This window comes from Stigmatopora nigra, chromosome 3 (genome assembly GCF_051989575.1).
Source record: "Stigmatopora nigra isolate UIUO_SnigA chromosome 3, RoL_Snig_1.1, whole genome shotgun sequence".
NCBI lineage: Eukaryota > Metazoa > Chordata > Actinopteri > Syngnathiformes > Syngnathidae > Stigmatopora > Stigmatopora nigra.
The window spans coordinates 2,546,043-2,571,520 of NC_135510.1; the positions used below are offsets into that span (position 1 = coordinate 2,546,043).

Sequence of the window (25,478 nt, forward strand, 5' to 3'; positions counted from 1 at the left end):
GCGGAAGACAAAAGATGAAAAATGCTGATGAAAAAGGGCAGAAGTCAGGACAGTGCTTCTTTGCTGCTGAAATGCGTGGCACTCAGTGCAGAAGAAGCGAAATTTCACCATAGAAGTAGAATGATGCACTGATTATACAAACAGTGTTGTGGCTTTTCTTTGGGTAAAATTCCATACATTTTGCATCGCGCACAGAGAGACTACTTTAGGCTTTATCTCTGTCATTTTTAATAGCATATCTGATAAGTAGCTAGTTTTCTGTTCTGAGACTTCAGTGGAACAAAGAAACCATAGTGTGTGTCCACCAACAAAATAACATGTTTTCTACACTGAATGAACAATTGGTCTGTATGTTTGTGGGTGTTGGAAAGAGTGAGCGAGTGTGGGTCTGGACTGAGGAACTCATTAATTTATTCATTTTTCATACTGCTTATCCTCACGAGGGTTGCAAACCGAACCTGAGATTGAACCCTCTATCTCAGAACTGTGACACCGACATTTTAACCAATAAGCCGGGCCACAGTGAGGAACTCTTGTTTATTTATTTATGTTCTTATTGTCAGATGTTCATCTTCAAAGTTATGAAACAGCAGTAGGTCTTCCTGTGACAATGATCACTCTTCCTCCAGACGAATATTTTTCTCTCCTGTTCTTCCTCCTTAAGAGAATTTATTGCCTTTTATTAATAAATTACTTTTTTCACTGACTATTTAGGGTACATGCAAGGGTCTTAGTTCTTTAAATGTTTAAACCCATATTATTTTGTCCTCTTAAGTCATCTTTATAGTGCGATTGACACATCAAGGCTCTTGCAAAAATATTATGGAATCTGCGGTCCTTCTCCTTTTATTTTATTATTTTAATCGATATAATGTAGCCATGTTGTAACTGTCTGCAAAAATTACTGTGATATAATTCTACCGTCTGTGTAGATCTTAAAATTTGGGGAAAAAGTCCCAGTGGACCCGTGTGGGTGCTTGTGTCCACATGCCTGTGGCAGTGTAATGGAGCAGGCAAAACAGATGGCTGCATCAAGGTGGCCAAGATATAAAGCTTCATTATCAGCAGGTTGCAGATGGCAAAATTCCCAATACTTTCAACATGAAGGCTCATGTATTCAGGCATACTGTATTAACGTGTATGTGCGCTTACACTGTGCAACTTGCGTCCCGTACACTGTCTGTAACGTGACTTTTTTTTACTTAACTTCATGGGGTTCTTTTATAATTGCAAAGTACAAGGATTACACAGAAGTCATATAAAATTCCATATATGCCCGATATAACACCGGGGAGAATCAAAGGCTAGTAGTGATGCATGTCGCAAGTTACAATGGATTGTGGATGACTGGGCTCAAGTGTCGGCCAGCACTGTTCGAGCTTTTGCCAAAGGTGGAATCAAGTTCCCGGAATACACAACTCTGACTGACAGAAAAATGCCCATCTCTTTATATCAGAGTGTACCTTTTACCTCAATAAAGAAAATCTACCCGGAAATGAGACTGCACCCTATCACAAAGTGTGTTTTATAGGTGTGAAAATACGGTATCTCAAATAAATTTTTCCCATGTAATCTAACTAAATACAAATTTATCTTTTCCATCTCGCTGAAAAAAAAACCTAAAATGGGATATTACAAAAAGTAATTTTTAATTGTTCTAGTTCACCAGCTACGCTCACAAATTATCAAATACACACTGAGAATCACCAAGACCACAACTGTATATACTGTAAATATTTATGCATGCATATGTGGATTTTCTCTGAATTGAGGTTTGCAATCTTTTTGAGTAATAGATAAATCTATGCCAGTGCCGAAAAGACATTATTTAAATCACATAGCGTTTTTATAGTATTCTGAATATAAACAAGCAAAATCAAAATTTCCAATAATTATACTACAAAGGACGGATAGGAGGGATGGAGATGGGGATTGTGTTAAAGAGAAAGTGGGGAGTGTGCCAGGATGCATGGTAAAAAAGGAATAAAAGCCAAGTGGGAGGATAGAAGAGTGGGGGAAAGAAGGATTTTGAGGTCCAAAAACTGAGGGTTTCCCCACACAAAATGTGAGGTCAATCACAAGGGAAAACAGATGGCTAAAGAATATAATAGAAGTCATGGTGGAAAAAAAGCAAACATTGGAAAAAAAATAGAAAAAGACTGTTATGTTATGAGCAGTCTGATGCTCAGGTTGGCATGTCTGGAAGCCGAGATTCTGATGTCATATTTTTTTATTGGCTCCAATTATCGTTAACGCTTCATTGGCACTGTGTTAAAGCCAATTACATGTAAGGTTGTTATAAATTTAATTCCACATAAATTCAAGACAGTCTTTAAAAAAGGTATGTGTAGATGTACCTAATAGTAGTGCTGTTCACAGCATATTTGGACCTAACGTTCTTACTTTTCTGTTTGTCTGTTTTATAGTCGTAATAGGTCTAACAACAGGGAACACAATCTTTGGTAATTTATGTTTGACCACTGTGTTTAATGCGGCCCGGTGGCGTGAGTGGTTAGCCCGTCGGCCTTACTGCTCTGTGGTCCTGGGTTCAAATCATAGTGCTTTTTTTTCAAGATTTTTGGACTTAGAAAAAAATTCGGACTTAGAAAATTTTTGAGAACCAGGATTTTTACCGGGACGTCGCCCGATTGTATCCGAGAGGGTGCCTTCCTCGGCCACTTTTTCCCTGAAGTCCCGCTGTTTGACATAGTCGTTTTTTTCCAAGATTTTTGGACTTTGAACATTTTTTGGACTTAGAAAAAAAAATCGGATTTAGAAAATTTTTGAGAACCAGGATTTTCACCGGGACATTTCCCCGTTTGTATCCGAAGGCCTCGCTCCTTCGGATACTTTTCCTCTGACACAACGCTGTTTGACATAGTGGTTTTTTCCAAGATTTTTGGACTTAGAAAATGTTTTGGACTTAGAAAACTTTCGAGAACCAGGATTTTCACCGGGACATCGCCCGATTGTATCCGTATAGAGTTTGCGTGTTCTCCCGTGGCCTGCGTGAGTTTCCTCTGGGTGCACGGGTCTCCTGCCACTTTCCAAAAACATGCATAGTAGGCTGATCAGACACTCTAAATTGCCCCTAGGTCTGGGTGTGAGTATGCATGGTTGTCCACCTCCTTGTGCCCTGCGATCGGCTAGCCACCGATTCAGGGTGTCCCCTGCCTCTGGCCCGGAGACAAGTGGGATTGGCTCCAGCACCACCGCAACCCTAATGAGGATAGAGCGCTTTAGAATGTAAGATGAGAAGAGATGACGAGACTGTTTTTAATTAACTTTTAGGTTCTAAATCCAAGATTAGTCAATTTTTTTGTCTATATTATCAAGGGCGCCATGAAATGTATGAACTCAATGATCCCCATTTTCTTCTGGATTTAATATACATTTTAATTGATTCACTCATATATAAAGTGTCATTTTTGTTAAATGGGGCAGCCCGGCAGCTGAGTGGTATGCGCGTCGGCCTCACATTAGGAGACCTGGGTCCAATTCCGGGTTGGTCCACCTGTGTGGAGTTTGCATGTTCTCCCCTGGCCTGCGTGGGTTTTCTTTGGGTACTCCGGTTTCCTCCCACTTCCCAAAGACATGCATCATAGGCTGATTGGAATCTCTACATTGCCCCTAGGTATGTGTATGGTTGTTTGAATATTTGAAATAAAATAAGCAAAAATAGGGAAATGCTTTCCTTTCCTTTCATTGCGCTTCCTCCTTTCCATATTTAGCTCTTTCTGAATGATAGAGAGCGGATGTCATGAGGATCCCAAACTGAAGTCAGAGGCCTACCTTGGACTCTGTGAAGGGCAGCATTTTGTTATTTCCTAAAGTATACACACCTTTTTAGAGCATTTTTGCATGATTCTGGGGGTAAGGGGAGATAGATTTTATTACTTTTTTCCCTATAGTATTAGGACCTCATATCTCACTCACCTAGTATCACAAATATTTTTGTTACTTTTTTTTACCTCTCCAATTAGAAAAGATTTCCTGCAGGATGGTCTGTCTTTAAAAACAGATTTTATTTGATTGCTATTCATTTGTCCTTGCACTCTCTGTGTGCCAGCTGCCGTCTGCATTCAATTCATCCTCAGCTTAGGAAAAAAGACAGCTCTTTGTTGTCTATTGTTAATCCTTGATGGGAGGTTGGGCCTCTTAGCAAGAGTCCTATCGGTCACACAGTATGGGTCTTTGAGCATGGAAGAAGTGTGTTGATTAATTTGTGCTCATTTTAATTTTGTACTCGCCAAAACACTTGACTGGACCTCATGAAAGTCTCAATGCCCAATTGTTTGACACATGCAATTCATTACACGACTGTAGAATGTAGAATCTGCAACATTTAAATGTGATGAGTTCGCATGCACTTTTATCTGTAATGTAACATAACTGAATTTCAACGTTTTTTTTTTAAACTAATACTTTGATGGTGGTTTGTAGACATTTGAAATCTAACCTTTAACCCGAACCCAATCTCGATTAGATTAGGTTAAGTGCCAGAATACACTCCACATATTGTTAGTCAACCAGAGGGCTAACACATAGCGATGGATAGCTACTTTAAGGCCATTTTCTTTTCAGCTTTCCTTTGCACATCAAACCCCCAAGATCACCATTTATGGTGCCAGTATGACAGATGGGGTTAAAAAGTACTAGTAATTACAAGGGTTGTTTTTTTCCGTTAAAGCTTCACTATCACAGATTTTTACATGTTAATTAATTGATATAAACCTCTTCACGAGTACTCAAAAATGATTGATTCACATAGGCCTATGGTGACAAATTTTAGTGTGCGATATATTAACTTATAAGTTTACGCCTATATGCATTTTTTTTACTTTTTTTTTAAACCAAATTAACAACTATTGTGACAGTAGATTTTAATAAATCACCCGTTCAAATGCAAAAATTGTTAATTCCTGAAGAAAACAGTAACTACTGTAATCCCTCGAATATCGTGGATATTTTAGAACAGACATGGCCGCGATAATAAGAAATAATGCAAAGTTGGATTACCCCTATTATAACTAACCACATTACCGTGTTTATTTGAGTATAATGCGAAACATTTTGCACCAAAAAACTGAAGCAAAGTTCGGGTGCGCGTTATACACGAGGTCTTCACTTTATGACCAAATCCCAGTGAAAACCTGCCCTCTGCCGGTGAAAAAGTCCCCTTGGCAGCCGCTATAAAGGGAGGCGTAAAACTTGTCCTTGTCCGCCAGATGGGGCGCGAGAGCCCGCTCTGTTGGCCGGTGCTCACAAAAAATAACTCAAGAAAAATGGAATCAATTGTTTGGTGTATCTGATAATGATGAATCAGACTTCTTTTTTAAATTGAGGTTGAGGTTTACCCATGTTGACAATTACAGCCCTCTCTAATCTTTTCAAGTAGGAGAACTTGCACAATTGGTGGTTGACTAAATACTTTTGCCTCGATGTAAGAGTCTCCCAACATACAAGGAAAATTCTGAGGAAATTTTTGCCCTGAGATACGAGCCTACGAGATGGTTCTCGATGCGGCCACCTGGTGGCCTAGTATGCGAGAGTCTGCTTATCAGAACAGTTTTGCTCTCTCTGTATTTCTTGCCGTATCTCCTCAGGCAAAGATATCTATGATCATTGGACGTACAGTTTTCAATTACGTGTTTTTTGCGTTGATCAGTGCAGTATTGTCATATTTTTGTCATATACATATTACCCGCTTTTGTGCATAAGCTGCACCCATAAAATTGCCTTAAAACTAGAATTTTACAATTTCTCTCATATAAGATGCCCCCTGATTCACAATGTTCACCTCTATATTCATGGTTTTAATAAGGAGTACAATTGTGTCACTTTGAAGGGAAAATCTTAAGAAAAATCATCGCAGGTGTTATTTCTGAGATACTGTATGAATCGAAAGGATCGTCTGCTGGATTGCACATAAGTTGGGTCAATATCATAAGGATGTTAATATGCTTGGCTTTGTAGGGTGTTGCCTGCAAGTAGACAAAAAGGATGGCACATGAGCAGTACAACCAGGTGGTTGTGATGGTCTACTTTTCCCTGGGAGCTTGAATAGCATGCGATACCATTACGCAGGTACCAATACTGCTATTTTAATGATTGACCTTCGATTAGCCTCAACACCTATTGGCCTGTGCTGACAGGGTAAACAATACGAACACTTGTGCCAAGGCTACTCGCGTCTGGCCAGTCAGAGCATGTTTAACCACAGTAAGGTGGTTGCCCTTTGAGCGAGCAATGCAGACAGAAGTACGAAAACATATATCAAGGCTACTGGGGTCTGCTCAGTCAAAGCACGTTTTACTCCGGTAAGATGGCGGCACCCTGAGCGAGCAATTGCAGGCACAAGTATGTGAGGGTTTTTCACGTTTTATGCAAGACACGGTTGTTTTTTTTCATAGATTTCAGAATAAATTTAGTTTAGCGTTTTGTATGTTTATCTTTTCTCTATTTTGAAATAAATGACCTTATCGGCCACATTGTCTTGTGTTATGGCAATTCATTTTTGTCAACTTGCAGTTTTGTCCATGTTAAGTCTAATTTGTGCCCATATTAGCCGTACCCTTGATTCATTCATCGTTTTTTTAGCAACAAATACAGCGTATATGCGAGAAAATAATTGAAAAAAATGTTGCAATGAAGGGTCGTGAGAAAAAAAACACATGATGACACTCAAGGCGCTCTGACTGATTGGGCCATTTGGGTCCATTTCTGGACAAAATCTTAGACTTTGAAGTTTGATAATTTTACATCAGAGCTCTGCTGGTGGAATTCAGTTTATTTGTACTAAATCATTGACAAATATGTTGTTAGACATGTACTAAATCATGCTTAAATATGATAACGTAGGCAACCTTCATGTAAACTACTAATAAATGGCAAATATAAAGCTGAGCCAAAATGGGCAGCTTCATAAATTGCGTGAAAAATACACTTCTGCAAAAAAAAGTATTACAAGCTGCTTTGGGTGAAATATTCTCGGTACTTTGAGAATGTTCTCTTTCAAGAAACATACGGCAACCTCGGCCAATTGCTCCCCTTATTAATGATTCTAATTCCCCTTATTAAGCGATAATACACTTGTTAGGCCAGAACCCTGACTCAGAAAATAGCGTGTAAAAAAAGGCCAATTTCAAGTTTGCATTTTATTGTCTAAATTTTATGAATCATAATGGTGGTTTAGGTCTGTAATGGAGTTATAGTATTATTCGTTGTATAAATGGTTTATTGTATCTTTTTTGTGACAAACATGATGTGCATGTCATGAACATGGATTTCCTACCTACTGTATTCAGGGAAACAAGACGAGACAAGTGAGCGGGAGGCCAATGCACTGTATGTAGCTCGTACTGTTTTTTTGTATGAAGATTTGTTTTTGTTTTGATTTTGTTTGTGACCTCTCTCATTTTATCACTCTTTGGTATTCTCATCTTAAATCAGCCGATGGAGTTGAAGTGGGATGTAGAGCAATACAAGCTTAACCTCAACCACCTCAGACAGTTGTTCTATGTCATCAACAGCTCTAAAACCCCAAAGACCCCATTTTTCATAAAACCCCCCTTTACACTGCAGATGAACCCGTGCTCCACTTTCCCATCTTCCCCATGCAGGAGTTGGGAAATCACTTTTGTGTCTCGAGAAAAAAAGAAGCATAATAATAAAAAGAAGATAAAGGTTTAATTTTCTTCCAAATAGCGCAAAGAGACACAAATAAAAGCATATTGGGTTTTTCCTAAGGGATATAATCCCAAATTACACAGGTGTATTGGTATATAAAACTCAAGTGCATGACCTTATTGCTTTAATTTACAAGCATAGTAGCAGACAATGTCCCAGTTTCTTACACAGACAAGACCTACATCTATCAACTGAATATCCAAGAGTTGGGGTCACAGATATTCATCCATTCATTTTCTAAATCGCTTATCCTCAAAAGAGTCACAGGGTGGTGCCAGAGCTAACTACAGACACCAGGCGTGAGGCACCCTTAATTGTTGGCTGGCCAATCGCAGGGCACAAGGATATAGGCAACGACTCATGCTCACACTCATACTGGGGGCAATTTGTGTCACAAACATCAAAATCTCAACTGCGTGTGTTTTTACAGACGTGCAGTCCAGAATTTACATTTGCTATCACACTCAAATTGTTTATATAGGTTCTCTTTCATTCATTCATTTTCCATACCGCATATGCTCACGAGAGTCGTTGGTGCCCAGCCAATTGCAGGGCACAAAAAGACGGACAACCATTCACAGTCATACTCATAGCTATGGACAATTTAGTGCTCAACCATGCAAGCCCAAGGAACATACAAACTCCACGCAGGAAGGTCCGAACCTGGGTTTTAGCCCTCAATCCCTGAACTGTGGGGTCAATGCGCTAACTAATCTTTCACCCGGCCACCCAAAACCCAACATAAAATTAGTATCTAGTTCTGTGATCCTTTGCCACTTTGTGGCTTCACAACATCGCATATTTTTTCTGTAGTATAAAACAAAAGTTTCATAAAAATGTAAAAATCCATGCTGCAACTCGTAAGTGGAAGACAGGTGAAAAATGGTGGTGAAAAATGGCGGTGAAAAATGGCGTAAATCAGGGCTCCGCTTCTTGGCGCTGAAATGAGTGGTGCTCAGTGCAGAAGAAGAAGTGACATTTCAATGTAGAAGAAGAATGACGCGCCAAAAAACAGCAAGCCGATGAGGACTTCATTTTGCCTTTTCCTCTTTCGTATCGCTGACACAAAGACAACGCAAAGGCTATTCCAGCATTGTTCAGATTTTGAATCGGCGTTGCAATACCTCTTTAGCGTACACCATCATCATAAATGAATCCACCGTGCGTTACGATAAGCATGGCTCGACATTAACAGCTGCCCGAATGCCCGAGCGGGGCAGCCAAGTGGGCTCTTTTCTAGTGGCGAATTCTGTTTTGACATCTGCCCGAAAAAGCAGGTAACTTTTTATTATGTGATGTAAAATAAATGAGGAAACTCACAATTGCTTCATGTAATTTGTTTCTTGCTTTGGGCGTGGCCGTTTTGGGAGACATTTTCACCGACTGCGCAAGTGAACTGCCTTTTTTATGCCGCCCAATGCACATGAATTATGTTCCGTTTGGGATATCGTCTTTGTACCGGTAGTCATAAAATATTTCACCATATCTGTGTTTGGGTTACGTTATAAATTAGGGCAGGTGGATTGCCACCTCGGACAGTTAAGATAAATAGGTTACCTGCCGTCATGAAGGAAGGTTCGTCATGAAGGAAGCGCCGAGGCTATTCCTGAATTTTTTAAATCGCCGTTGAAAATGCCTCATAAGCATGTTGTTATTTCATATTTCAAATTGGTTTTAAGATAATTGTTTTCTTCTAAATTTTATTTAATGTTTTGCAGGTCTTGTCAAGCTAGGTGTTCATTGTGCCACGTATCAGAAGGTTGCTATAAAGATCGTCAACAGAGAGAAGCTCAGTGAGTCTGTTCTAATGAAGGTAAGATTTTTCTATACAATATTTGTAAGTTGAGTTACTGCTCTTAACAGAAAACAGAAGTATGATCTGTGCAAGAGACTTATTCATTGAGTGTTAATTTTGGGTGTAATGGTTTCACGTGGATGTATTGAACCATTTTGTCTTTGTGTGTTCGGTTTTGGTACACACATGCAATTTTCCTTTTAATCAATTTGTGTCCCCTCTTAAAATGTATTTTCAATGTGAGCTAAACGCTGCCTCCTTAACCTATTTGCACGGCAACGCGCTCGTAACATAACAAACAAATTTAAATGAACTCGGATTATGATGCAGACACTCAAAAATAAATTTAATCTAACTTTGCACTAAACTTAATTCTAATTTTGTTTTCTATTTGTTTGCCTTTCTTCTCCCGGGTTGACTCTATTTTCCCCGCCTCCACCCTGACTTTCAGATGCAACCTATCGAAGGTTGTTTGCTTTTTTCTTCCCATCAAAATATTCCGAAAATGATGCACACAAATGTCCTCACAATATGATAACGCACGACCACTTTCCAACGAGACGTGGTATATACTCCTCTCGTATTAGCGATCGCTCCGCCATTTGCACTGAGTAATGGGGAAAAACCCCCAGAAAAAATGCAATGCTCCGCCCAGTGCTCATAGATATCTGTTATACATGAAGGTGAATGGATGGATGGTATAGTATGGCCGGCCGCTATTAATATCTCACCTGCACAATGGGCCGATTATAACGCGCTGCTTTTTCTTCCTTACAATTGATTCATTTTCTGAACCGCTTCATCCTCACAAGGGTCGCGGGGTTACTGGAGCCTATCCCAGCTGACACCCTGAATCGGTTTGGCCAACTGATCACAGGCCACGAGGAGAAAGACAACCATTCACACTCAGTCGTAGGGCCAATTTAGTGTCCAATCAGCCTACTATGTATGCTTTTGGAATGTAGGAGGAAACCAGAGTAACCGGGGATAACTCACGCAGGGCCAGGGAGTTCATGCAAACTCCACACAATTGGACAGACCTGGCATTGGAATGTTTTCAAAAAAAAATTGAAAAATTACAGATCCTTGTGGGGAAAAATTCAATGAAGTGAAGTCTCTCCGCTTGGTCATTCACAATTCATCTGAAGGGTCTAAAATTGTTAAGTTCGGACTGCATGTCTGTAAAAACACACGCAGTTGAGATTTTGATGTCCGCGACACAAATTGCCCCCAGGTATGAGTTTGGGCTCGAACGGTTGTTCATATCGTTGTGCCCTGCGATTGGCTGGCCACCGATTCAGGCTGTCTCGCGGCAGGTGTCTATAGTCAGCTCTAGCACCCACGGCCGTCTTCCTGACAACATTCTTCTTAATGCTTGGTTGAAGTTGTGTAACTATGCTAATGTATTTTGAATTAATGTCACAAGAGGATGGAATGCTTTGCAATCATTGAATTTACGCAGAAGAATCACCTTAGAACACAAATTAATAAACATGAATATTGTAATGACCCACTGTTCTTTCCTGTCTGAACAAGATCGCCCAGTTCCTTTTTCTGGTTGATTTTAGCTGGATTTTTTTTAAAAAAAATTAAACTCAGTTAGATGGTTTAAAGGTGGTTTTGATTAATTTTGGCCCAGTTTCTTAGTTGACTAATCTGTACATTGTCTATGTCAGTGGTCTCAAACCGGTCCTCAAAGGGCCGCAGTGGGTGCAGGTTTTCATTCCAACTCAACAAGGATACCTTTTGCAAGTGCAATCAGTTAATTAGAGTCAGGTGCTACTTATTTTAAAGACACCTGATTGGTTAAAATGTCGGCACTGGATCGGTTGGAACAAAAACCAGGACCCACTGCGGCCCTATGTGGAACCGGTTTGAGACCACTGGTCTATGTACTCCCTTCTAATATTTCATCACAATCATGAGTTGAGTGCTCATGTTTTGGTAGGGTTCTATTGTGAAATGTTATAAATAATATTACTGAGTAATAGTTTGAGTAGAATTCCGTCTAAGCCTTTATAAGGTAATAATTTTTAACATTTAAGCATGTATTAAATCGAGTTTCACCCCACACAATGACATGTTTTCTTCATGTTTTTTGTTTTGTTTTTCAGATTCTTTCCATTTCTGGAAAACAAGTTGCTGTGTATGTCATTTTTTTCCTTTTTCTAACTTTTTTTGTCTAGGTTGAACGAGAGATAGCCATCCTGAAACTTATAGAACATCCTCATGTGTTAAAACTGCATGATGTCTACGAAAACAAGAAATATCTGTGAGTACAATTAACGTCATTGGCACAGTAAATACAGACCTACATACACAAACTCTACACAGGATGGTTCGAAATTGGTGTTGAATCCTAGATCTCAGAACTATGAGGCCGATGCGCTCATCCTCGGGGCCGGCAAAATGTTTTTACCAAGGTTGATTAAGTACATTTGTGAAATGATGAAATAGATTAAATTGAATGCATAGGTGAGAATTTTACTCAGTAGCACAAGGTAGATGAAAGGTAGCACAAGGTAGCACAAGGTTTTTACACCCTGGCATTCCAGGACTGCCCAAGTTCTTGAATACTTTATATTATTTACATAAGGTAACATATAGATCACAGTGAAATGCATTCCATTGCAAACATTAATCTGCTGTGTATCATGGTTATGCTCTTTAGCCTTGTCTTAATATATTGTTGTATAATTCATCAGGGCACCAATGTCAAATAGGGTAGGAATGTACTCTCTTAATGTTGTGAAGAAAGGGTTAGGGGCTATGCAAACATTTTACCCTAGATAACTCATGCCCACAAATCTCAAATTTGTAATTTAAGTAAATATGACAGGTAAACGGTCAGTGGAGATATCCTTAACTAATAATAAATCAAGAAGTCGGGTAAACAAGATTTGAATACAGCAAGTAAGGATTACTACTGTTTCTTAGATTGATGGAGGTGAAAGTAAAACATTTCAAACCATAACACACAGATGCTGAGGTATTTGGTATTTTCTCTAAAGTCTGTATTCAAGGGCGGCCCGGTGGGTGAGGGGTTTACGTGTCGACCTCACAGCACAGGGTCTCCTGGGTTCAAATCCAGGGTCATGTCCATCTGTGTGGAGTTTGCATGTTCTCCCCGGGCCTGCGTGGGTTTCCTACGTGTGCTCTGGTTTCCTCCCACAATCCAAAAACATGCATGGTAGGCTGATTGTACACTCTCAATTGCCCCTAGCCCCTATTTAGAGTGTGATTGTGCATGGTTATCGGTCTCCTTGTACAGCTGATCAGCTGGCCACCGATTCAGGGTGTGCCCCGCCTTTGGCCTGGAGTCAGCTGGGGTTGGCTTCACCCCCACCCCCCTCCTCTTCCGCGACACCAATGAGGATAAAGCCGTTCAGAAAATTAGATTTTGAAATGGAATTCTCTTTCATGGGGACCCTGAAAAGTGATAGAAAACAAGAAGCAGGTTTTACGGATGTTCAAAATAAAGTTTTTTTTGTTTTTGTTTCATAGCTTGACGGTAGAAGCCACTTTAAAAAGCAGATAAATGCTGCAAGCATGTGGTAAGAACAATGTTTTATTTTCCCTACACATTACAGGTACCTTGTGTTAGAGCATGTGTCCGGTGGAGAGCTTTTTGACTACCTAGTGAAGAAGGGCCGTTTAACACCTAAGGAGGCACGAAAATTCTTCCGACAGATCATATCGGCCTTGGACTTCTGTCACAGTTATTCAATATGGTGTGTTGCATTCATCTTCTAACCCATAATAGCTATAAACATAATATAAAGTTCCACCTACACATTATTTACATATACATATAGCTGATGTCTGTACATAGATATAATACATTTTCTACAATGCATATGAGGCTGGGCAAAACATAGAGTAACTCTTCTTGGTTGTCTAACAATTCCAGGGTTAATTTCCTTTGCGATCTTTACAAAACTGAAAAAAAAAAACCCTGTAAATTATTATTTTCTAGGTAAAAAAAGTTTGCTGATTGCACTATGCGTATCATTACCAGCCCATTTTTGTCTCAAGACTAATTAACTTGATTTATTGTTTGCAGATTATTGTTGTCTGTTCCGATTTAGCCAATTGAAGGCATGCTCACACCCGGGATGTGTTTTTCATGTCTAGGCTAATGATACGTTTAAGAGAAAAGTCAGGCGGTCATAGTTGACTTGATTTTTTTGTTGTTGCAGAAAAATTCTCTTAGAAGAACCCAATGTATAACACTTCCATCTATTTCTATCACTTTTGTCCAGCCACCGAGACTTGAAACCCGAAAATTTATTATTAGATGACAAGAATAACATCAGGATAGCTGATTTTGGCATGGCGTCTCTGCAGGTTGGGGAGAATCTACTAGAAACCAGCTGTGGGTGAGTTAATAAATTACAGGAAGCTGAATTAACTTGTGTTGATTTACTTTAATTTTTTTCTGATGTATTCATCAAAATATAAGAATGTTAATTATGGTAGTACCTCTCTTTGGGAATGTCTCTACATACAGTTATTCTGTTTACCTAAACTTGAATGGGAATATTTTCTCTCTTGATACGAAAGAAATTCCAAGTCACAAAGCAAAAAAAATTAAAAATTAAAAGCTCCACTTGTTGCATCCTGTATTTTATTTTGAAATCGCAGTGATAGAGGTGGTCTCATATTGGCGATTAGTGTGGGAGCAGCCACCGGTGGAGTAAGAGGGCAGCCATCCAACCAGGCAACCGGTGGCAGGTGTGGCTCATCAGTCGTCAAAGAACTAAGTTAGGTTAGAACTTTATTTCATCCCGTAATCGGGAAATTTATTGGTTGCAGTAGCAAGACAGACACAAGACACACAAAACATTGTAGACCTAGGTAAAAAAAACTGGAGCCACACACAGGAAGTCTACAAGGTAGGGAACCTTCTGCAGACTGAGACTGAGGTTACCGCAGTCCCTCAGTAGTCTGGAGGTTTTAAAGATCATCTTTCTTGCCTAGATCCTCCTAAACTGTCCTATCACATAATCAGTACCAGCGTAGTGTCCGGTGGGGGGCTTCAAAGTACACAAGCAGCCCAGCAAGCACCGGCAGCTCCTGCATCAGGCCGGGGATAGATCTCACGGCGCATAACAATGATGGAATGCTCAGTCTGTAGCGTTGCCTCTTCTCCCGGCACTATTGTCCACTGCTTACAGCGGATCCTGCGTGCATGACAGCAGAGGCACAGCTGAACGCCTCCAAAGACGTCTAAGACTAGCACAAAGAAACCAAGACACGCGACGTGTGGCGCTGACACGCAAAGGCCGCAGAACAACAAAGCAAAAAGCACAAAGCCACGCAAAGTATATGGGAAATCATTAAAAGATACCAAAATGCAATAAAAATAAGTCAGAAAAGCAGCAAAAACACAAAACGAGAAAGAGCGGACGGAGCTACCGCTACCGGCTGCCAAGAAAAAGACGTTGTAGAGTGTGATAAAACTGGAACCACACATAGGCTTCCACAAGATGACAACTTCTGCAGACTGTGACCGAGGTTCAAAATATGCAGAGTCACTAATCCAAACTTATCCGCACAGTCCCTCAGTAGTCTGGAGCTGAAGATACAACAATAGCAGAGTACACCCCTCGACTCCGTTTCCGGCCTGGTAAGCGGCGACAACTCTTCCATCTTATCAGAGAGGGATCTCACTTTCCCCATAATAATAGTTGGAATGGTTGGTCTGGATCGCAAATCGACATACCAGAACATTTTATTCTGCCAGACTGGCATCTTCCCCGACTATCGTAGTCAACTCACCACCAGGTGTGGATCGGTTGAATGTTATGCCCTTCTCTTCACTCGAGTGTTCAACGCATGTAGCCACAGGTCTGATAATACAACTACTTAGTAAATGATTGAACTGTGGCCTAGGGTGTTCTTGTGCCAAATGCACATCTGATACCCTTATGCTTAAACATGGTTTTCATTATTGACAATCCACGACGAGCGTCCAACAACAGAACACCGCTCAGGTTCTAAGCAATCATGACCTCAAATTCTCACTGTCATTGCCCACACCAGCATCGACGTTACCTAGCAAACCGAGGGAGTCCCCAGAAGGAGCACTCTCCAGCACCACTTCCAAAGACACCAAAAAGGGTGGGTGCTCTGAGCTGCTTTTTGGTGCGTAAGCACAAACACCAGTCAGGTCTCCTCCCCCAACCTCGTCTACTGGGGTGAACCCCATAGTACAGGCACAGAGCGAGGGCGGGTGCTGTCAATGAGCAATGTTCCCTTTAATTTTTCGTTGGTCTGGGCAGAAAGACAACCTCCCTAAGCGCACTGAGTACCAGTGTGAGCGACATCATCACTGCTCGCTATGGGCACACCAGTATCACACCTGCAATAAGCAGGTGCATGTCAATGTTCCCTCTAATTTTTCAAGACGATAGTAGTGCGTCATTGCGCACGCACGCAACTTAGAGGGAACATTGGCAATGAGTATGCCCACACCTGCTCATCGCCTCTCAACATGAGTGACTCCAGAGTGGAATAGGGCCCTTTGAGAGGAGTGGGCACAGAGCCTGAGCTGTGCGTAAGAGGTGAGCCTGACTACATCCATCTGCATTATAAAAAATATCCAACAAGTGTACTAATACGCTCAAAAAATAAACTATCAATCATCAGGTCAAAGAGGTTAGTACACTCTACAGGCCTCTTGCCTACAATATTAATCCTAAATAAAAGACCTACATACAAATACACCTTATTTTTAAGCAATGAAAAAATCCATGTCATTACAAGCTATGTTTCTCTTCGAATTGGAGAGAATGTATGTAACATTCACCAGTAACACTGTTCAAAGCTGTTCCCTAACACCACGGTACGGTCTTAAACCCTTTCATCTTCCTCTGGAACTGTAACCATGCCCACCTACTTGTCTCCATTTTTTCTTTCATTGCAGACAAAATACTTTCCTATCTTTTCTTGTTGACCTTGTCTAGTGTGTAGTCTCTCTTTCGGACCAAGTAAGCTGTGATTGGATCAAGCAACCCTTACGAGGATGTGCGGTGTAAATTTCCTTTGTAGTGTAAAGAACAAATTAATTGCCTCATATTTCTTATTTAACTAAATTTAATCATATTCATTGTTATTTAGGGACAAGCAAATAGGTTATTTGTCTTACGTACATTTTACATTTTGCAAGCAATATTGTATTTACTTTTGTTTTGCCAAAGTTATGCATGCCCCCTAACGTTATTTAATATTGTGGTGGAACGAAACAAAGACAGGAATGTGTTCCAGAAGTTTTTTTATATGTAGAGACCTAGGAGGTAATTTCATCTTTGGTTAGTTGGCTGATGGCTGTGTTCTCTTAGAGTGACTATGATGTTCGATATAGAGGACCATTTTGAGCCCTTTCCAGCTTCGACCCATATCTGACTCTTTTACAGATCGCCGCACTATGCCTGCCCAGAGGTTATCAGGGTAAGTGCTCTATCTTTTTCCCTCCCTCTGTTTGCTGTCTTTTATGAAGTAATAGAAGCACCAAATTCCCACAGCGCATGTTACATCACTGCTGCAACCTCTCAGCATTTAATTTCTTTCTGCCCTTGTACAATTTTCTCTCTTTACTCAAAGGAAATTAAAATGTCCCACAGCAAATATAGCTGGTTTTGCCCCTCATCTGTATGATATATCAATTTAGTACGCATATCATATCTTCACATATAAGTTTTAGTCTAATAAGGAATTCTTAAGGTGTGTGAAGAATTTAAATACAGTGTTCCCTCGCTACTTTGCGGTTCAGCTATCGCGGACTCAGAGCTTTGCAGATTTTTTTTGGAAAAAAAAATACAAATATTACATTGAAACAACATATTTTTCAGGTTTTTTTGTTGTAACATGAATTTCACTCTAGCCGTATTCTATATGGTGTACTGTATACAGGGGGGTAATTTTTTTAATCAAATTAAAAAATAAATAAATAAATATTTTTTGGAATTAAATTCAAATTAAGCATTTTTGAAGGGGAATCCCTACTTCGTGGAAATTCACTTATCGCGGTTGGTCCCAGTCCCCATTAACCGCGATAAGCGAGGGAACACTGTATTTCTAAATCAAAGTTTAGATTGCCTATATTCTGCATTACCTCAAATAAGCCTATACCAGCAAGTATGCTCTACAATTAATATCCCAAAAAACAGTATTAGCTCATATGAAAATGAAAAAAAATCAAAGGTTGAGTGGATTTGAAAATCTTCCAAATTTTATGATGAATGGAATTAAAACTAAAAACTATCACAGCAAATTCAAAATATGGATAAGGATGCTAAAAGATCATTTAAGTTTCGGGCATGTGCAACTTTCAATTATGCACAGTATTGTCAAATAATTATTAACTAAAAAGAGCATTAACTCATTCACTGTAATTGACAATGATAGACGTTATCTGTTTTTTTTCTTCGCCAACCTTCGCAGGTCAAATGGATGTTTTTAGAACTTCTCTTCAAAAAACACGAGTATGTATATAAGAAAATCATTAAAATAACATTTTTTTAAAACAAAAAAAGCTCTTTAAGATGACACAAACTCGACTGTAACACTGAAAATATGAATAATAGCAGTTGTAAAAAACAAACCAAAAAAAGAGCCAGAAAAATTGTCAGAGGACCTTCACTGTGGTCTGTGCAAAGATTAGCATTTCACTTTACATTAGCAGTTCACTGTAGCGTTAACATACCTGTCAACTTATAAATGTTTCCCATATTCTATACGTTTTTTTAACATTTCAAATTGTGTACGCTGTCAAACAACTTGTTTTTGTGAAACCGATCTTGTTCTACCCATTTCGGCTCTAATCCGGATCGGTCACTGGTACCAGACAAAGACATCATCGCTGACTACTAATAGTATGCTTTAAGCATGACATGCGCATGCGCATTCCCCTTTCACCCGGCCGCCTTTTCACTATATAAATATAGCGCGTCAAAAAGCCATTCACTATGGAAAAAATGCGCCGTGTGAATAAATTTGTACCCTGTTGCATTTGTATGTTTTTTTAATCGCTTAATAAGCGAAATTGCAATCATTAATGTGAAAAGCAACTGAGGTTGACAGGTAAGGCAATAACTTCTGTATTTGGGTGCTTGTCTTGAATGCACTGCTAGCATCTTAGAGGAGTAATAAGCAGTTACTGTATGTTAGATAACCCTGTGAGTTTGAGTTGGATGGCATGATAGGACAGATTTTTCTATGCTCTGGCAAGTATAAAGTCCAAAGTGAAATAAAGGTGCATTGATAGTGTATTAATAATGGAATATGCTAAAAAATATGTTCTTTGGAAAGATTGATAAAATACCCTTAGAGTATGACAAATCTCAACATATTTAGAGGGTTAGGGAGAAGGTAAACGGACACAAATAAAGACTTTTTCCTAACAAAACTTGCTTATAATTAGACAAGATGCTCTCTGAAGGAAATGCATTCACAATTGTGTATCTTAAAAAAAATTGTCTCACACCTTTCTAAATGAGCCATGCAACACTGAATCGAATCTTAATCCTATTGAATTGAACATTTCTAAATTGGTTATCTAAAATGGTCTGAAATTGTATCGCGCATGTCGAGATACTGTTCATATTAAATTGTGTTTTTTTTGTGGAGAAGAAGACATCTGTTACGTAAGTGTAGCGTTGTAGTTGGACCCAAATGCAGGGAAGCAATTACTGGGACAAGGACATGGAGTGCTCTAACAAAACTTTAATATTTAAGGAAGGAATCTTTAGAAAATAAAAAATAGGACATAAAAATAAAAACACAATACCAAACCTGACAGAAGACCTGGGGAAACGAGGAACATGGAACATTGGACTGAATTTCATTGTGACAGTAGCCAGAGGGTGATTAGACAGAACAACATAGCAAAAGCACAAAGTACAAAGCAAATCAAAGTAAATGGGATCATTAAGAATCACCAAATCAAATCATTAAGACAGAAAAGCAGCAAGAACACAAAACGAGCAAGCGGACGAAGCTACCGCCACCGGCTGCCACTTGAACGGCACCGCCTTGGTTGCGGTAGCAAAAACGGATACAGACTCGAAAAGACGTTGTGAAGTTGGAAAAAACTGGAACCACACACAGGAAGTCTTCCACAAGATGGGGAACTTCTGCACACTGTGACTGAGGTAGAGAATATGCGGAGTCACTTTTCCAAGCTTATCCGCACAGTTCCTCAGTAGTCTGGAGCTGAAGACAACAGTAGCAGAGTAGAACTCCTCGACCCTGTTTCCGGCTTGGTAAGCGCCAACAGTTCTTCCATCATATCCTATGATGTAACAGTTGGTCAGAAGCGTTGTTTCTTCTCCCGGCACTTTTGTCCAGCCCCAAATTTCCAGCGGAGTTGAGGTGTTGCTCCTTCTGCGGCTGTATTGTAACAGCGTTATATGTATGACAGCGTAGGCATGTCTGAATGGTTCCAAAAAAGAAGTAGCAGAAAGAAGCCAGGCTAACAAAACAAGGAAAGTTGTAAAAACATTAAAGTAAAAAGTATAAAGTACAAAGTAAAGTACTGCCATTGGCTGCTGCGTGAACGGCGCCATCTTGGAAAAAACATGGCGTGTTGACGTGGCATGGAGTAAAGCAAGCAGAAGATCTGACAATGACTAATAAACACTACAAAGGGTTTAAATAGACCGAAAATGGCTGATTATCAAATCAAAATCAAAAGCCTTTATTGTCTTCATACAGAGCTGCCTACAAAAAAATTGGTGGTGCTACTGCACAAAGTGTAATTTCCCTGTAAAAAAAAAGTAATATGAAAGTGTAAAAAGTCACATCCTGGATAGGTAAATTCTAAAATATTGCACAGTCTAAAATATTGCACACCCTGAAGTTATTGCGCAGAAGGGAATGTGTCGTGCTGCCGCAAGTTCAGAGTCCTGATGGCTGTGGGGGAAAAAACTGTTCTCAAGTCTATTTGTCCGTGCTTTGTGAGACCTGTAACGTCTGCCAGAGGGCAGCAGCTGGAACCTGTTGGGACCAAGGTGGTATTGGTCCCTGACATTGTTCCTGGCTCTGCTGAGGGTAGCGAGGGCTGGCAATTGCATCCAGTGAGGGCAGAGAGCTGCCGATGATCTTCTGGGCAGTGTTGATCCCTCTCTGCATGGCCTTTCTGTCTGTTGCTCTGCTTCCAGGGTACCACACTGTAATGCAGTATGCCAGTATGCAGGATCGTTTCTGGGCCTTCTTCACAACTGCCGTGGTGTTGTTAGACCAGGAGAGCTTGTCCGTGACGTGAACTCCCAGGAATTTGAAGGACTGGACCCTGTTTATGCATACCCCATTTATGAAGAGTGGGGCCAAATCTGTGCTGCCTTTGCGAAAGTCCTGGATTATTTCTTTAGTTTTCGTCGTGTTCAGTGTGAGATTGTTCACCAAACACCGTGAAGACAGTTTGTTGACCTCATCTCTGTAAGCAGATTCATCCCCCCTGAGATGAGTCCGACCACAGTGGTGTCATGGGCAAATTTGATGATGGAGTTAGACTGGTGGATCGGTGTGCAGTCGTATATGTACAGGGATTACAGAAGAGAACTCAGTACACAGTCTTGAGGGGAGCCAGTGCTCAGTGTAATGGAGGAAGAAAGGTGGGGACAAAGTCTAAACCTTTGGATGGTTGGTTAAGAAGCTCTTAATCCAGTAGCAGACGGAAGAGGATAGTCCAAGGTGGGACCGTTTGTCAGCCAGAATGTCCGGTATTATAGTGTTGAAGGCTTGTTGAGCTATAGTCAATGAAAAGCATCCTCACGTAGTTCCCATGGTTCTGCGTTAACAGAAACATTATTGTCATTGCAATTGGTAATATGTCGTATTCCCTGCCACATCTTCTTTGGGTCTTTTCCTGTGTAGTGCTCCTCATTTCTCCTTCTTGCTCTGGCAGCGCTGTATTGTACCTTGTCCCCTGACTTGAAGGCGGTGTTACGGCATTTGATGAGTGCCTGTCTCACTGGACATCCACGGTTTTTGGTTGGGAAAAACCCATATCTGTTCTTTAACCGTGACGTTGTCCATGCAGTTTTTTTTTAATGTAGGAAAGTACAGTGTCCGTGTAGTCCTGGACGTTGTGGTGTTCAAAAAGTTCCCAAATGGTGCTTGGCTTTTTCTGGTCATTCTTTCGTACGATCATTTCGGAATATCGTCCGGCTGGCTAGCGATATCGCTGGAGCCTATCCCAGCTGGCTTCGGGCCAGAAGCGGGGGATCCGGTTCGGTGGCCAGACAATCACGGGAGAACCAGACGGACAACCATTCACACTGACACTCATACCTAGGGGAAATTTAGAGTGTCTTTGGAATGTGGAAGGAAACCAGAGCACCCGGAAAAAACCCAAGAAGGCCCGGGTAGAACATGCAAACTTCCCACCACCACTGAGTGGAAATAGATTAGATGGCACCTGCACCAGTATCAGGTGCATATACAATACACCATCAACTAATTTCATTGTTTTTATATGAAAATGTGAATGTGTTTGTGAGTCAGAAATGATGCCCCCTTGGCGCAAATTGAAGGGATTTATAGGATAATAAAGAAGCTCCTATTATAAGTATACTAGTGTACAATTTCCAAATAAATGCTGTTTTTATGCTTTTTGCAGCTCCTTACATATCATTGTTTATCTACTAGGGTGAGAAGTATGATGGTCGTAAAGCAGATGCATGGAGCTGTGGAGTCATCCTGTTTGCACTTCTAGTGGTGAGTTATACACTACGCTCTCATTTCTGTAGACAAGACATGTACACATGCAATTGTCAAAAAGTGTATATTTATTAAATATTACAGCTATAGTGCCATAAAAAGTATGTGCCACCTTCCTGATAGCTGTATTTTTTGCATATTTATCACACACATGGCTTCAGACCATCAAATAAATTTTCTTATGACACAAAGACAACCCAAGGAAAGAAAATTCCGTTTCTAAATGATGATTTTATTTACAAAGGCAGAAAAATTACAAACTTGTCTGTCCCACTGAAAAAGTAAAATGTTAAATGACAATCTAACTGTGGCTAATCAAGATTGTAGAAAAGCTTACCGTATTTACCCACATACAACCGCATCCTAAAAATTGGCTTGACATTTTTGAATTTTTCTATTTCTCGCAAATAAGCCGGCCCCCTGATTCCCAATTTTCACCCCCATATTCATGGTTTTAATAGGGAGTCCAAATGTGTTACAGTGTTCCCTCGCTTATCGCGGTTAATGGGGACCGGGACCCCCCGCAATAGCTGCATTTCCGCAAAGTAGGTGTGCCCCTTCAAAAATGCTTAAAGAAACGTATAACACGTGCACAAAAGGACCACCAAGCAAAATCATCATAGTAGTCCGGATAGAGGAGCTTCTGCAGTTTTTTTGCACGTAAGAAACATCGTTATTGGGAGTTGTGAACATTGTTTTTTTTTGGACGGTGAAGATGCGCCAGTAAACAGCCATGACGTCATCAATGCAATTCCTGAACTCTCACCATGTTATTGACCATTTCTCTGGCGCGACGGCAAGCGCGACGGAAGGCGGAATGGCAGGCTTGACGGCTGGCCTGACGCTAGGCGCGACGCCAGATGCAACGGCAGCCGCGACGCGAGGCGCGAACCCGGCGACCAAATGTCTGTTCAACGAAACGTCCCTTCAACGAACTGTCCGTCGACCGAACGTCCGTCGACGAAACGTCCGTCGACCGAACGTCCGTCGACCGAACGTCCGTCGACCGAACGTCCGTCGACCGAACGTCCGTCGACCGAACGTCCGTCGACCGAACGTCCGTCGACCGAACGTCCGTGCACCGAACGTCCGTCCACCGAACGTCCGTCCACCGAACGTCCGTCCACCGAACGTCCGTCCACCGAACGTCCGTCGACCAAACGTCCGTCGACCGAACGTCCGTCGACCGAACGTCCGTCGACCGAACGTCCGTCGACCAAACGTCCGTCGACCAAACGTCCGGGTACCCTTGTGCATGCTTGTCCGTATTGTGTGGATGCAATTTACCCACACAAAACAGACATGTAAATCTGGAATGAATGTAACAAGAAAAAGCCACTTTTGCATTTTCTCTAAAGAGGGCCATTGTGCAAATGAGTCCTAAGTTCTCATCTTTTAATCAACAGGGTGCTCTGCCTTTTGATGACGACAACTTGAGAAATCTTTTGGAAAAGGTGAAACTTGGAATTTTCCACATGCCTCACTTCATCCCTCCAGAATGCCAGAACCTTCTTAAGGGCATGATTGAAGTGGATGCCTCTAAAAGACTGACGGTGAGTCTCTGCAATTTTAAAAGGGACCAGTTCCCCTCATAGTCAAGTCTAGTCAAGTCAATTATTGTCAGATGTTATACTTGTCTGTAAGATCACAGTGGGTCAGAATAAAAAATACAAAATCTACTTTGCGGAATAACAGTCTTGGGGTAACGCGGGGGTCAATGCTGGGTTCACTGCTCTTCAGTTTTTACATAAATTATCTGCCAAGCTATCACCTTCCTAATATATGCCGATGATGCCGTTCTATACGTCCACGCGAAAGACAAAACAACATGCTACACGGACTCACAGATGCAATGATGAGCGTGAATAACTAGCTTGGAAAATCCAAACTACAGATAAACATATCTAAGACTGTCTATATGTACTTCTCAAAAATTGTTTTAAATAACAGTGACCCCAACGTTTTTGTCCAAGGAAAAACAACCAATGTCGTCCAAGAATTTGAATACCTGGGAATCACTCTTGAATCTCCTGTCTTTAAACGACATGCAAAAAAAACACTGAATAAAATTAAATTATTTTTCCTCTGTGTATATGGAAAAGTCCAAATATATCTTAAATGATAATATTGATCTGAAAATTATATACATTAAATGCATTAATTCATTCATTCAGCTTCCGTGCCACTTATCCTGGGAAAGGTTGTGAGGGTTGCTACTGTATACCAGTGTACTTTGGGTAAAAGTTTTACCATACCCCAGACCGGTCACCGGTCAGCCATCCATTTGCATGCACAATCATACCGACATCAAGCGGGAATCACTCCCATGCTTTCCCACACCAAAGTCAGGCGAGTGAACGTCTACATTTAATGCAATAACATAAAATAAAATTAAAAAAATATTTAGCAATTTATTTTCAGATTTCCAATTTTTTAATACTTAGGCCCTGTGATTGGCTGGCAACCAATTCAGGATGTTCTCTGCTTACTACCATTTGTTGCTCCAGCACTTTGGTGACCCTCATGAGAATAGGCGGTTTGAAAAACTATTGAATGCATGAATGAATAATAAAATAGAGCCTTGTTAAATCATTTTATATTGTGTAAGTTCTATGGTTGAGTGTCTTTTGTTTTAGTATTTAATCTTAAATGTGTTTTTTTTCCTTGTGTTGCAGTTAGAGCAGATCCAGAAGCATATGTGGTACATGTAAGTAACACCAATCCAACAAAAAATCTTTCATTCTTTTTTTTGAATGGATGGATGAATAGATGGATGGACGGATGGACGGGCAGAGGGGCAGATAGATGGACGAACGGACGAGTGGGCTGGCGACTTTCAGACAGAGGGGCGGGTGGATGGATGGATAGATGGCTGGATAAATGGATGGCTGGATGTATAGATGAATAACATTTTCAATCACAGGATTGTTTACTATACATCTTAAGCAGGTGTCACTTAATCTAATGTAGTCTACTAGCAGCCAATTAGTAAAATTTGGTTTACAACTGGCATTGAAAGCAATGTTGACTGAGTTAATAGCATTTGTTGTCTGGTAGAGCTGGAAAGAATGAGCCTGAGCCTGAACAGCCTCTCCCCAGAAAAGTTGCCATCAGGCTGCTGGCGACAGCAGAAGAGATCGATCCAGATGTTCTGGAGAGTATGCACTCTCTGGGCTGCTTTAGGGATAAAGACAAACTGACCAAAGACCTACTCTCTGATGAGTAAGTTATTAGTTGACTGAACTAGTAGGAATAAATTATACATAAATAT

The 25,478-nt window shown here is 40.6% G+C and overlaps 1 protein-coding gene across 3 annotated transcripts in view; it reads left to right on the forward strand.

Moving 5' to 3' along the window:
• Positions 1-25,478, forward strand: part of LOC144194022 (serine/threonine-protein kinase BRSK2-like) — a 55,462-nt gene that overhangs the window by 5,017 nt on the left and 24,967 nt on the right. For all 3 annotated transcript variants that reach the window (XM_077712770.1, XM_077712772.1, XM_077712771.1), the window contains exons 2-10: positions 9,408-9,502; positions 11,671-11,756; positions 13,075-13,215; positions 13,747-13,863; positions 16,903-16,936; positions 22,136-22,204; positions 23,614-23,760; positions 24,883-24,914; positions 25,265-25,429. In XM_077712770.1, coding sequence (XP_077568896.1) covers positions 9,408-9,502; positions 11,671-11,756; positions 13,075-13,215; positions 13,747-13,863; positions 16,903-16,936; positions 22,136-22,204; positions 23,614-23,760; positions 24,883-24,914; positions 25,265-25,429 — 886 coding nt within the window. The remainder of the gene's footprint in view (positions 1-9,407; positions 9,503-11,670; positions 11,757-13,074; positions 13,216-13,746; positions 13,864-16,902; positions 16,937-22,135; positions 22,205-23,613; positions 23,761-24,882; positions 24,915-25,264; positions 25,430-25,478) is intronic.